The 13443-nt window shown below is 41.9% G+C and overlaps 1 protein-coding gene across 1 annotated transcript in view; it reads left to right on the plus strand.

The window, feature by feature from the left end:
• PCNX2 (pecanex 2) overlaps positions 1–13443 on the plus strand; it is a 248771-nt gene that overhangs the window by 67085 nt on the left and 168243 nt on the right. Inside the window, exon 13 of the mRNA XM_054021531.1 lies at positions 6813–6984. Within this exon, the coding sequence (XP_053877506.1) occupies positions 6813–6984 (172 nt within the window). The remainder of the gene's footprint in view (positions 1–6812; positions 6985–13443) is intronic.

Raw genomic sequence — 13443 nt, forward strand, 5'->3', positions numbered from 1 at the left:
ACTCTTAATTTGACCATTATACCTTTATTTTGTTTTTCATGGACATACAACTTATTAAAGAGAAAAAGAGAGGGAAAATTGCAGCTTTTAGTGTCATATTGAGGCCAGGACTAAATGCTAACTAGGCTTCACTGACTTAATTCACATTTCCTGAATCCAAGATGCAATGTAAGCACACCAGTTCCTAGTAATCTGCTACCTTGCTAACTGATTGATCCCAAAAGCGATTACAGATCAGTCAATATTAATACCAAAGTATGAGCCTGGCTGAAGGCCAAAAAATTATGGTCACTTTATCCCTTCTTCCAGATTAAAAAACAGATAGAGAAGAGGTGCTCACTTAAATTACATTTTGCAAATACAAATGGGTTTACGGCAACATTTTATAAGGCAAACCTGAATCCTTGTCACTTTGATTTTGGCTTTTCACACTCAAGGCATCCTTTGAATTGCCAGTGTATAAAATGTTCTATTTACCCTTGAGCTTGCTGTCAGAATAGCTGTTAATATTTTCTTTAAATATCTGCTGGTATTTTCTCCATCCTTCACCCCACAGAAACGTTTTTGAACCAGCTTGAATCACGTAAACGAAAGACATTTAATTTGTTCTAAATATACAGGGTTATTTACCCTTCACTGCAGCATTCCTATTGGAGATCAGCATTTAGGGCAGCACTTGATGGGGAATGCCACCTCAGGTAGCAGCACATTAGTGTATGTGCAAATGGCTCATGTTGATGAAAAAATATAATATTGGTGATATGGTACATTTTACGTAGTCCTTTTCATCCCAAAGAATCCCACAAGCCATGAGTTTGATCCAACTATCCTTACACAGGCAAAACTACTATGATATTTCAGTACACAAACAGGAATTGCTTCACTCACTGCTGAAATCGAGCCATTCCTGTGGAGGAAAGCTGCAGCTGTTTACCAGCATATAGTGTCACTATACAATGATTAAGGACAGGAAGAAGAATATTATAGTGACTGAAACTGCACAGGGAATGAAAACAAAATATAATTACCCAAGTTGGAACTGAGATAGGAAACAAAGATTAACAGACTTACTCTTGCAAAATGTGCACTGGGAACTCTCATAACAAAGAGTAGGCAGCGCCTCACTTTTAAGCCTCCTCAGAAAACAACACTTCCAAAAGCACAGTGCCACTCAGCAGCACCATAGGGCATACGTTTAATATTGGTTTTGAGAAATACTAAATCACCCATACCATCAGTCACTTCCTGGAGAAATCTGCGTTTTCCTTTGAGGTCTCTCATCCAAGTGCTGACATGACTTAGCTTGTGAGATATGATGAGCTTTCAACCGGAATGAGGTGGCATTAGTTCAGCTCTCAATGAAGCGCTTTTTTAAAAAACAAAAACAAAGAATGATTGATTGAAGGGAAAAAAAAAAAAGCCCAAGACCAACTGAGCTGAATGAGAACTGTAATTATAGGAGTTAGTTAAAAAAGTAGCAAAGTTAGGACATTCTGGGAAACACAACATAATGTGTTTTTTTCCCAGACTACATTGAAGATTAATGTAAGGAAAAAGTGAAAGGAATCAGGATTTTAATTTTTCTAAGGCCTGAGGAAAGACCTTGGTATTGAAGGAGCTGGCAGGAAGCCCCTTAAGAAAATGTACAGTATTTTAGTGATGGACAAATCACATTCCGATACAAGAAAAGAATGGACTCCGCTATCTCCCAGAAGATAAACTGAAATATTTAAATGTCTGAAAATACTTTAAGAAAAAAAAAAAGAATTTTCATTTGTGTGTTCTCTGTGCAGTTCCAGATAATTCTGGGGGGAGGGGAAGTAATGGGTCCCTCTATGTCAAGTGGTTTGTTTTAATTTAAACATTAGTGAGAAGTAAGGGGGCCATAAGATAGAGGTGGCCCATTAATAGGGGCCCCATTTCCCTACAAGCCCTCCGGTAATTTGAGCACTGATTAGGTGGATTGAAAGAGGGTTTTTAAAGGTATTTCTGGCCTGACCAAAAGCAAGGATGTTCAGAAAATGTTGGGAGTGCCTGCCCTTAGAATTTCCATCACAGTTTCTTGGCCCCACAGTGTTTAGAGCATGTGGAAATAGCCACACTTCTATAGTGTAACAGACCACACTGCAGGATGTTACGGTGTGTGATGAACACTTGTCCCCTAGATGTCTGGTAGGGTGCTCTGTGTACTGTGAGCTCAAAGGCAAGCACTGTCAGTGCTCCAAGCACTAGGCTGCACAGGTTTCCTGCCCAGCCCTCAGCTTGCAGTCCCAATTCTCAGGCTCATGTTCCCCAGCCTTCCCTCTGCAGCCAGCTCCCAGAGTGCTGCCTCCAGCCTGCTTCTACTTTTATGCTGCTCCAATCCCCTCTGGATTAATAGACACTTCAATTTAATGTCCTCTAAGAATTATGGCGCCTCAACTGGCTGGTTGTTAAACTGGGCAAGACAGTGCCCTTTGCTGGCTAGATCCTCTCCCTCCAGCTCAGCCTTGGTGAGGGGGAAACTTCTCCATAATGAGCCAACTAGGTTGTAACAGTATTAAGCAGAGGCAGTTTTAAAAATGTTTCCTTTTAACTTTTGATCATTAGGTAAAGTTTGGCTAGTAGAGTCTGCCTGAAACACCCAATCCTATTAGCTGGTGTTGATCCTGCGGAGTAAGGGTTGAATGAGTTCTGTCACATCTATCAGATAGGTGGCCAGTTACTGCTGTCAAGGTGTAAGTGACACTCTCTTTCTTGAGAAGATCTAGGGTCTGGGCTGAGCAATCTTGAGGTTGGACTCCCAGGACAAAACTTTAACTGAGGTGTGAATTCATTAACAAAGAAAGAAGACATGAAAGCAGGCTGTGCAAGGCATCATCTCACGTGGTGATCATGGCAATGATATAGGAAATATATTCCCATTAAGGATTTGGCTAATGGTAAAAATAAATGTTGTAAGGGTGCCCATTGTAAACACTTCTGTATGTTACTTAGAATACAGGTGGCAGGAGCCTCTGATTTACAGACAGATTCCTGGTTCTCATGTATGTTTGCAAGATTAGGTAAAAATATGAAGCTGTCTTCTGAGGGGTCATATCAGCTGATACTCTGATAACTGGACAGAGGCACCTAGAGTTTTGCAGCTGGGTGAGCCAGACTAATGGGAGTTTGCCTACCAACTTCACTGTAGAAGTGTCACTACCTTTGCCTTTTTCTGATGCTTTTGAAGGTCTCTCTCTCTTCTCCCTTCCTCTCCCCCCAGTCGCCTCATCAAGTAGCAACTTGCCTGAGGAGCTAGCAGTAGGAGGAATTGAGATGAAAGTGACTCACCCCTGTGCCCACTCCAGGTGCACGCCTTCCTTTCCTCCTTCCTGCTCATAGGCTGCCCCAACCCTAACTTTGAGTCAAGGATTGTTTCAGCTGGAGGGGACAGAGGGCTAAATCCAAAAGGGATTTAGTTGCCTAACTGCAACTTGAGGTGCTTAAGTTGAAAATTTAAATCTTCAAAACCTAACTTCCCTAGGTGCCTATGGTTCCACTGATAAAGTCCACATGGCACCTACATTTCTACATGTGCACAGCCATCTAAGTCCCAGGCATCTAACTCATGCTTAAGCTATAGTGGAATCCTCAAACTAGGCATTGCTCTGCTTATCTCACCGGTGGGGCCTGATTTGGTAGGCATTTGTAGGGGTCTCTTTCCAGATCAGACCTGGCACAAAACCATATAGCTGGTGATGCTCCTGCTCCCTCTGTAATCTTTAGCCCAGTGGTTACAGCAGCATCAGGCTGAGGGGGAATTTGAACCTTGATAACCCACATGCTGGGTGAGTACTGTAACCATTGGGCTAAATATCAGGGGGTAGCCGTGTTAGTCTGGATCTACAAAAACAACAAAGAGTCTGGTGGCACCTTAAAGACTAACAGATTTATTTGGGCATAAGCTTTCGTGAGTAAAAACCTCACTTGATGATGCATCCGAAGAAGTGAGGTTTTTACTCACGAAAGCTTATGCCCAAATAAATCTGTTAGTCTTTAAGGTGCCACCAGACTCTTTGTTGTCATTGGGCTAAAGGTTATCAGGGTACCACCACCAACTTCTCCACCTCCATTGTTTTGTGCCAGAAACGACTTAGATGCCTAACTCCAGGAGAGGGTTCATGGCTGTGTAAGCATGTGGGACTCACCCCTGTGGCGCCTCCTGATGGTCATCCAGGGAATTAGCTCTTCCAGCCTCTGGAGCGTCCTCTGTGGGCCAGTGTCCCGCTGCCGCTGTCCCCTGTGTCCCTCCCAGGACCCAGTGCCCCTTGACTTTGGGGTGCTGCTCCCTGGCAATACCCCCTCAGTCTCAGGGTCTCCCCACCCAGGAGAACCCTCAACCCTCTATCTCTACCTTGCCTCAGTCATAGGCTACTGCCAGTCACCATCTAGCCCCCGCTCACTGGGGCAGACTGCAGTGTAAAAGCCACTCATCATAGGCAAGGGGGGTTTGGACCTGCTGCCTCCACCTATAACAGAGCCGCCCCTCTGCAGCCCTAGTACCCTCTAGTGGGCCCTTCCTTCGGCCTGCAGCCTGGGGCTCTGCTAGGCTGGAGCTCCCCAGCTCCGTGGCCCTTCCCAGCACTGCTCCGCCCTCGGTACCTTCTCTTCAGACAGCCAGGCCCTACTCCCTCTGAGACTGGAGAGAGCCTTTTAGAGTGCCTGGCTCCCAGCCTTTTTATACAGGTGAGCTGTGGCCTGATTGGGGCGTGGCCGCAGCTGTGGCTGTTTCCCCAATCAGCCGAGGCTTGCTGCTTTCGTAACAGCAGCCCTCTCACAGTCTCTGTCCTCTCCCAGGGCTGATTTCAAGCCCTGCAGGGCAGGAGCGGGTGACCACCCTGCTACAGCTGTAAATCCTGAGCAGAGGGAGGTGCCTAACTCCATTTGAGGGGTGGGACCCAGAGCCTCCCATGGGTACAGCGAATCGGGGAGACCGGCAGGCCCCTGTACTTCCATCAAATTGTGAGGAAGCGGGCAGGGAGGTGAGGCAGGAGACAGGTGGGCAAGCAGGGTGAAGAGATGAACAGGGAGGCGAGTGGCAGGTGGGAGGGGGGTGAGGAGGCGGGTGGGCAGACGGCAAGGAGGAGAGCAGGGGGAGGAGGCGAGCAGTGGCCACCGGCAGCCCCCCTACCAGAAACTCCACCTCCCCCAGCGCCTCCTGCCTGCCGGCGGGTCCTGCCGATCAGCTCCACCCCCTCATTCTCAGTGCCTACCACTTTTGTGGCATTAGTGGGTACTGGGGGGGGAAGTGGAGAGGAGTGATGGCTCATTCCTTTCAGTGGCATCTCCCATTGGTTAGCTTAGTCAGTTCCCCGCTCACTGTGTCAGCTTTTGTTGGTCCCATTCTTAGACACCTAACTCTCCCCATGCATTGTATAGGGAATTTGGGAACCTAAATTGGTGCTGTAGACTTTATTAGGTAGCAGGGTGAGTAAAAGAAAGGCATTGCAATGTTGAATCTAAGTCTCTTTTCTGGGTCTACCCCAGAAAGTCTGGAAGTGTCTGGAGTCCCTTCCTGTCTTCTCCAATGTAGAAATATGGCCCAGCAGGGGCAGCAGTACTAGGATTCCTGGTGCAGAGCCAAAACAACATTACAATAGGGAACCAGCTGTAGTTGTGGCAATAGAAAGCAAAACAGAGGCAGAGGAGAAGTAGAAACTACTCCATCAGGGGTGAAAGAGAACCGAATTTGAACTCAAGGGTTAATCTTCCCTTGTACCATCCCTACCCTTTCTGAATTGGAGAGGGTGGGCTGGAAGGTGTTCTCTGAGCTAGAACTGCTTGTTCTGACAAACTGTGTATACGTTTTGTGTAATGACCAGACATCTACCAATGGCATTTAAATCAAGACCTTTAAACTCATTTCACTTGTAATCTACACACACGATTTTCTAAAGGAGAAAGGTTAAAGCTTTATACCTGTTGAAGCTTTATACCTGTGAGATCCACAAAGCTCCTTTTCTATGTTTAGTAACAATAACTACCTTGTCTTAATATAATGCAAATTATAATATAAATTAAAAACTGTAATTTTATCATTCATTTAATAAATGCTAGCCATAAAGGTCAAGATCCATGAAGCAGACATTGATTAAAATTAGCTTTACATTTGAAAGGAAAAATGTAAATGTAAAGTTTGCTATTAAAGAGCAAGATTCAGCTAGATCTAAATTTTTTCAGAGTATGGTAATGACTTCTGTACAATTCTGTATTATTTTTAAAAGGTCTGAAAGAGCAGATTTTCAAAGGCACAAGTGGCAGATAGGCATCTTGCTCTGTAAGGGCCATTTGTGCCTTTGAAAATCTACTCAGAAGTGGATAAAATCACTTGTAGCATTATATTAGTAGAACAAACAATTTAGGGGAAGTGTGAAGGTGGTATCAGTTACAGAAACGCTGAGGGAATCCAGGCTTAGATGGTTTAGGCATGTGAAAAGAAGATTGGAAAAATATATAGGAAACAGGATGTTAAAATTAGAAGTGGAGGGTAAGAGTAGAGTTGGAAGTCCCCAAACTAGATGAATGGATGTCAAACAAAAGGAATGGACTAGTTGTGGAGTTTCTGAGGAACTGCTTCAAGACAGAGTGGAATGGAGAAGAAGGACTCGAAGAATTGACCCCATATGAATGAAACTAAGGCAAGAAGAAGAGCAGGAATATGGTATAGAAAATACTTACTGCCTGGTCTCTGCCCCCTATCAGTTTTATGCGGTGCTTAGACACTGTCATGAATATAAATAGGAAGATGGAGTGCAACATTAAGAAATATTTTATTTGCTTGTCTTTTCCAGGGACACAATCAAATCATAATGTACAGCAGACCAGTATATTTTTGTATCTTGTGTGGCCTTATTTTGCTGCTAGATGCTGGATCTAAAGACAAAAATCCTTCGATTTACACAGTATATGGCTTGAAGCTCTTTTCTCCTGGATCTCTCCAATCAGCCAGAGACCATATAATAGGTGAGTTGATACTTTGCCTGTGAATGTAAAAATGAGCTAACCATTAGCTGGAGAGCCTGCATTTTCCCATGTTGACAATCAAATGAATGTTATGGGGAAGTGTCTTTGTCCCCTTCATTCATCTAAAGGTTAAACCTGTAGAAAAACTTTGAAGAAGTCAGCATACAGATATGGTGGCACTGGGCATCCATCCCTCACCCCAAAAACAGTTCTTAAAAAGAAGGATTATATTTGTATTCTCTGTAGAAAACTAACAGTCACTGATGATATTAGAAAAAGACATTGTGAAATTCAGTTATGCTTTGTACGGTGGTCATATACAGAAAGACATCACATCACAGATCAGCAACCTTCCCCACTCTCTGCTGCTCTGGGGAAGTCACACCTGCTATACTGCATTGTGTCTGGGCACCTCGTTACTGGTAAAATATTTGCAACCTGATGATGGTTAAGACAAGAGCAACAAATATAGATTTAAATTTTCATCATGAGTCAAAGAGCTGTGTGTGTGTAAACAATGATGAAGGGGAAAACATTATAACAATTACCAGTATAATGAAGGATCTAAACAATGAGGGTGGCGTAATTTAAGGTAGTGAGGAGAAATGGGATGAAACTGAAAAAAAAAACACTTAGGCTTAATATTGGGAAAACTTCCTGACGCTGAGATTGGTTGGCTGTAGAACAGTCTCCCAAAGGAAGTGGTGGAAGCCCAGTTGTTGAAGACATTTAAAACAAGAGAAAACAAAGTATTGGAGGAAGCAAGCTTGTGGCATGGCCTAGATAACCTATTAAGACTTTTCCATCTGTGATTTTTATGCCTGTGTGTAGCTGCAGCTAAAGTTTGCTTATGCTATTTTTAGGATGGACTTATGGCACTGTACATGTACTTGTTGGCTCCCATTTCCCCTTACCACAGACTGGGGGAAAACGAAGACCTGCATCACTTATTTTCTTCTTACATCTTATTTTATCTGCCTGTCAAAAGTGAACAGTAAAAATGCTGATAAATAATTCATCAAGAATCCTAAATGACTCCAGGGATAAGATAAATGGAAAAACTATAGCAACGACTATAGAATGAGCGAGCTTATAAATGGGCTAATTTTGGCTGGCCTTAGAGACATCATGGAGCAGAGTCTTGAAGCAGACTGGAAAAGAGGGAGGGAGGTGGAGAGAGATTACAAACTCATATTTGCATTTGGAACCTATAAAAAATAGAAGCCAGCTGCCTTAAGCATCTCACCCTCTTCTTGTTTTCTAGCTGTGAAAGCAGGTAATTCTTAGTATTACAGTGTCCTATTCATTGTCATCATTCCACCATGTTTCTGGGATGCGTATTATATCGATAATCTCATTTAATACCAGGCACTCAAGTTCGCCCATCTCAATATTTAAACTTCTAGCATTTGTATACAAACACTTTTAAAATTTGTCACTTTTTAGTTGTCTGCCTTCATGTGATGTGATTGAATGGGACTCTTTTTTTCATTTGACTGTTTCTCTTCAGTTCCTACCTGTACTTTATCAAATTCTATCCTCTCTTTACTAGGATATTGAGAATCCTCATTAATAGATCCCCTCTCTGTGGGATCTCTCTGTCTGAATTATGTGCTCCTTTGCACCTTTTGGCTTTCCACTAGCCTTTAGTTTAAAAACTCCTTTCTGACCTTTTTAATTTTACATGCCAGCAATCTGGTTCTATTCTGGTTTAGGTGGAGCCCATCCTTCCTATATAGGCTCCTCTTTCCCCAAAAGATTCCCCAATTCCTAATAAACCTATTACAAATTCCTAGGCCAAAAGTAGTACTGTTTGTTTGCAGTATGCTTTAACAGATAACACCAGGTAAGTGGATGGTGACCATTTATTTTTGTATTTTGCCATTTCCTTTTTCACTTCTAAAACAAGAAGTTTTTATAGAATCTTTTCCTGGTTCTTCAATACAACATTCAAACGTGTCTCACCCACACTGAGAAGATGCCCTGGGGGGAGGGATAGCTCAATGGTTTGAGCATTGGCTTGCTAAACCCAGGGTTGTGAGTTCAATCTTTGAGAGGGCCACTTAGGGATCTGAGGCAAAATCAGTACTTGGTCCTGCTAGTGAAGGCAGGGGCCTGGACTTGATGACCTTTCAAGGTCCCTTCCAGTTCTAGGAGATAGGGTATCTCCATTAATTTATTTAAAGCAGCAGCAGCAGTACTGGCCCACAGGTATATCTGGTACTGGGGAAAATCAAGGGCCAGATTTTCTATCAGTAATGCTCAGCACCCGCAACCTGGGTCAGATTTCAGAAGTACTCAACTCCCATTTAGGTACCTAAGTGAAGTGGCTGGATTTTCTCAAGTGCTCAGCACCTAATAGCTTCCATGGTTCTCAATTCAGATTGATTAGGTTCAATACTGAATGGCAAATAAATCTTTACTGGGGTGACTGGTAGTTCAGGGGCTTGCTGATGAGACCTGGATCCTATGTCACTGGTTCAAATCCAGCACAGGGCAGTAGTCACCAAAGTTTGCCATCATCTGATTTCTGCTGTTCAATGATGTGGCAAGTGATTTGCTGATCTCACTCATAAGAACTATCACATATTAAGTACATAACCACTTACATTAACAAACATGCTTTTAGCATTTATTGGCTGAAAGGGGCTCAGTTCTTCACTTCTTACTTATGTTAATCTCCCAATGAGGTCAACTGAAATAAGGAATTCAAGATTGACTCCAATGAAGAAACTGATTTAAAGGCGTGATCCTACAGCCATTTAAGTAGATAGCAAAACTGGCATTGATTTATTCTTGATCATCTCCTAAATGGATTGCCTGCTAAGGCATAGACCAGTTTAAAACACAATTTATATGTAATGATGTTATACATCTAACAAGTTTCTACTGAATTGAGTTTGGTGGCACCTTAAAGACTAACAGATTTATTTGGGCATAAGCTTTCATGAGTAAAAACCTCACTTCTTCAGATGCATAGAGTGAAAGTTACAGATGCAGGCATTATGTGTCAGTATATAATGCCTGCATCTGTAACTTTCACTCTATGCATCCGAAGAAGTGAGGTTTTTACTCACGAAAGCTTATGCCCAAATAAATCTGTTAGTCTTTAAGGTGCCACCAGACTCCTTGTTGTTTTTGTAGATACAGACTAACACGGCTACCCCCTGATACTTGAATTGAGTTTGTTTCACAATCTAGTAATAAACCTTTTACAGTAATTCACTGTGCAGCTTCAGAATCACCAGTTTCTTAGTCAGACTTCCAAGTGCAAAAATTTTGGTTGATTATATATATATAAAATCCACACCTCTACCCCGATATAACGCTGTACCTCGGGAGCCAAAAAATCTTACCGCGTTATAGGTGAAACTGTATTATATTGAACTTGCTTTGATCCACCAAAGTGTGCAGTCCCCCCTCTCCCCCCCCCGAGCGCTGCTTTACTGTGTTATATCTGAATTCATGTTATATAGGGTCACGTTATATCAGGGTAGAGGTGTGTGTGTATGTATGTGTATAGATATATATAGTTTCATAGTTATCAGAAATAACACAGTACTTCTGGAAAACTTTAGTTGTATATTCTATGGCCCTTCAGACAAAAGTTCATTGATTTCTCAATATACAACTCCAGAACACTTAAATATAATATACTTTGCTTGTAATTTATTATACTATGCCTTATTTTTCACTTTATGCTGTACCTATAAAGACATCTCTACACCATGAGTGAAATTCTAGCTCCATTAAAGTTAATGGCAAAACTTCCATTGTCTTCAGTATGGCTAGGATTTCACCCCGTATTATTAGCACAATCTAGAATACTGAAAACAGAAATACTTGAATATCTTCACCATTTAAAGGAACTGTTTAAGTCCAGACAGCTCCAGCAGTCTGGCAGCACAATGTGTAACCACACACAAGATCTACATTTGAATCTACATTCAGAATTCTTCGTGTGGTGAAAGAATGGATTTGCTACCTCTTGAGAAGGATACAAAGTTTACCGACTTGAAGAATCCAGAAGCTTGTTATGATAACGTTATGTTTTGTGAACAGCAAGAGGTTGTCCAACTCTTTGGCCATGAGGAAATATTGCAACATAGCTGTTGCTGTACGGAGGGAGGACTGCATTATAAAGGAAGAAAATGGTGGACGGGACTGCAGGGGTTAAGTCAATGCCCTGCATTCTCACTCAGGCAAGCCTTAGCCCTTAAACCATGATATAAAAGAAATGAGAAATTTTGGTCAGACTATGGGTGAGGAAGAGCCTGAAATGATGCTTTAGGTGCTACTAAAATAAGTAAACTTACAACAATTACCTGCTATCACAGCTAGAAAACAAGAAGAGGGTGAGATGTTTAAGGCAGCTGGCTTCTATTTTTTTATAGGTTCCAAATGCCAATATGAGTTTGTAATCCCTCTCCACCTCCCTCTTACATACAAAATATTAGGAGTGACAGAGTATCTTGTGCTGGCGGAGGAGTGGCACTATATGTGAAAGAAAGCATAGAGTCAAATATAGTAAAAATCATAAATGAATCAAACTGTACCATAGAATCTGTATGGATAGAAATTCCATGCTTGAATAATAAGAGCATAGCAGTAGGAATATGCTACCGACAACCTGACCAGGATGGAGACTATGAAATGCTCTGGGAGATGAGATGCTATACAAATAGACAACTCAATAATAATGGTGGATTTCTGCTATTCTCATATTGACTGGGTATATGTCACTTCAAGACAGGTTACAGAAATAAAGTTTCTGGACACCATTAATGACTGCTTCTTGGAGCAGCTAATTCTGGAACCCACAAGCGGAAAGCCAATTCCTGATTTAGTCCTAAGTGGAGCACAGGATATGTACAAGAAGTGAATATAACTGAACCACGCAGTAGTAGCAACCATAATATAATTAAATTTAACATCCTTGGAGGGGGGGGGGAAACCCACCACAATAGCATTTAACTTCATAAAGGGGAACTACACAAAAATGAAGAAACTAGTTAAACAGAAATTAAAAGGAACGGCCACAAGAATAAAATGCCTGCAAGTTGCAGGGAAACTTTTTAAAAACACCACAATAGAGGCTCACATTAAATACCCCAAATTATAAAGAATAGTAAGGACCAAAAAAATGTCACCATGGCTAAACAGAGTAAAACAAGTGACTAGAGGCATAAAGGTATCCTTTAAAAATTGGAAGTCAAATCCTACTGAGGAAAATAGAAAAGAGCATAAACTCTGGCAAGTCAAGTGTAATTAGGCAGGCCGAGGGAGGGATAGCTCAGTGGTTCGAGCATTGGCCTGCTAAACGCAGGGTTGTGAGTTTAATCCTTGAGGGGGCCACTTAGGGATCTGGGGCAAAAATCAGTACTTGGTCCTGCGAGTGAAGGCAGGGGGCTGGACTCAATGACCTTTCAAGGTCCCTTCCAGTTCTATGAGATAGGTATATCTCCATATATTAAAAGAATTTGAAGAGCAATAAGCAAAAATTAACAGCGTTTTTTTAAAGTACATCAGAAGCAGGAAACAGTCAGTGGGGCCACTGGATGATCCAGGAGATAAAGGAGCACTCAAGGAAGACAAGGCCATTGCAGAGAAACTAAATGAATTCTTTGCATCTGTCATCACTGCCGAAGATGTGAGGGAGATTCCTACACCTGAGCCATTCTTTTTAGGTGACCAATCCTGAGGAACTGTACCAAATTGAGTTTTCAATAGAAGAGATTTTGGAACAAACTGATAAATAAAATAGTAGTAAATCACCAGAAACAGATGGTATTTACCTAAGAGTTCTGAAGGAACTCAAATGTGAAATTGCAGAACTACTAACTGCAATGTAACCTATCACTTAAATCAGTTTCTGTACCAGATGACTGGAGGATAGCTAACGTGATGCCAATTTTTTTAAAAGGTGATCCTGGCAATTACAGACCAGGAAGCCTAACTTCAGTACCAGGCAAATTGGTTGAAACTATAGTGAATAACAGAAATATCAGACATAGATGAACATGATTTGTTTTGGAAGAGTCAACAAGGCTTTGTAAAGGGGAAATCATGTCTCACCAATCTATTAGAATTCTTTGAGGGGGTCACAAACATGTGGACATGGATGATCCAGTGGATATAGTGTACTTGGACTTTCAGAAAGCCTTTGACAAGGTCTCTCACCAAAGGCTCTTAAGCAAACTAAGCAATGATGGGATAAGAGGGAATGACATTTCATGGATCTGAAATTGATTACAAGACAGGAAACAAAGGGCAGGAATAAAAAGTCAGTTTTCAGAATAGAGAAAGGTAGATAGCAGTGTCACCCAGGGATCTGCATTGGGATCAAAGCTGTTCAACATATACATAAATGGTCTGGAAAAAGGGTTAAACAGTGAGGTGGCAAAGTTTGCAAATGATACAAAGTTACTCAAGATAGTAAAGTCCAAAGCAGACTGCGAA

Source organism: Malaclemys terrapin, chromosome 3, assembly GCF_027887155.1.
Source record: "Malaclemys terrapin pileata isolate rMalTer1 chromosome 3, rMalTer1.hap1, whole genome shotgun sequence".
Lineage (NCBI taxonomy): Eukaryota > Metazoa > Chordata > Testudines > Emydidae > Malaclemys > Malaclemys terrapin.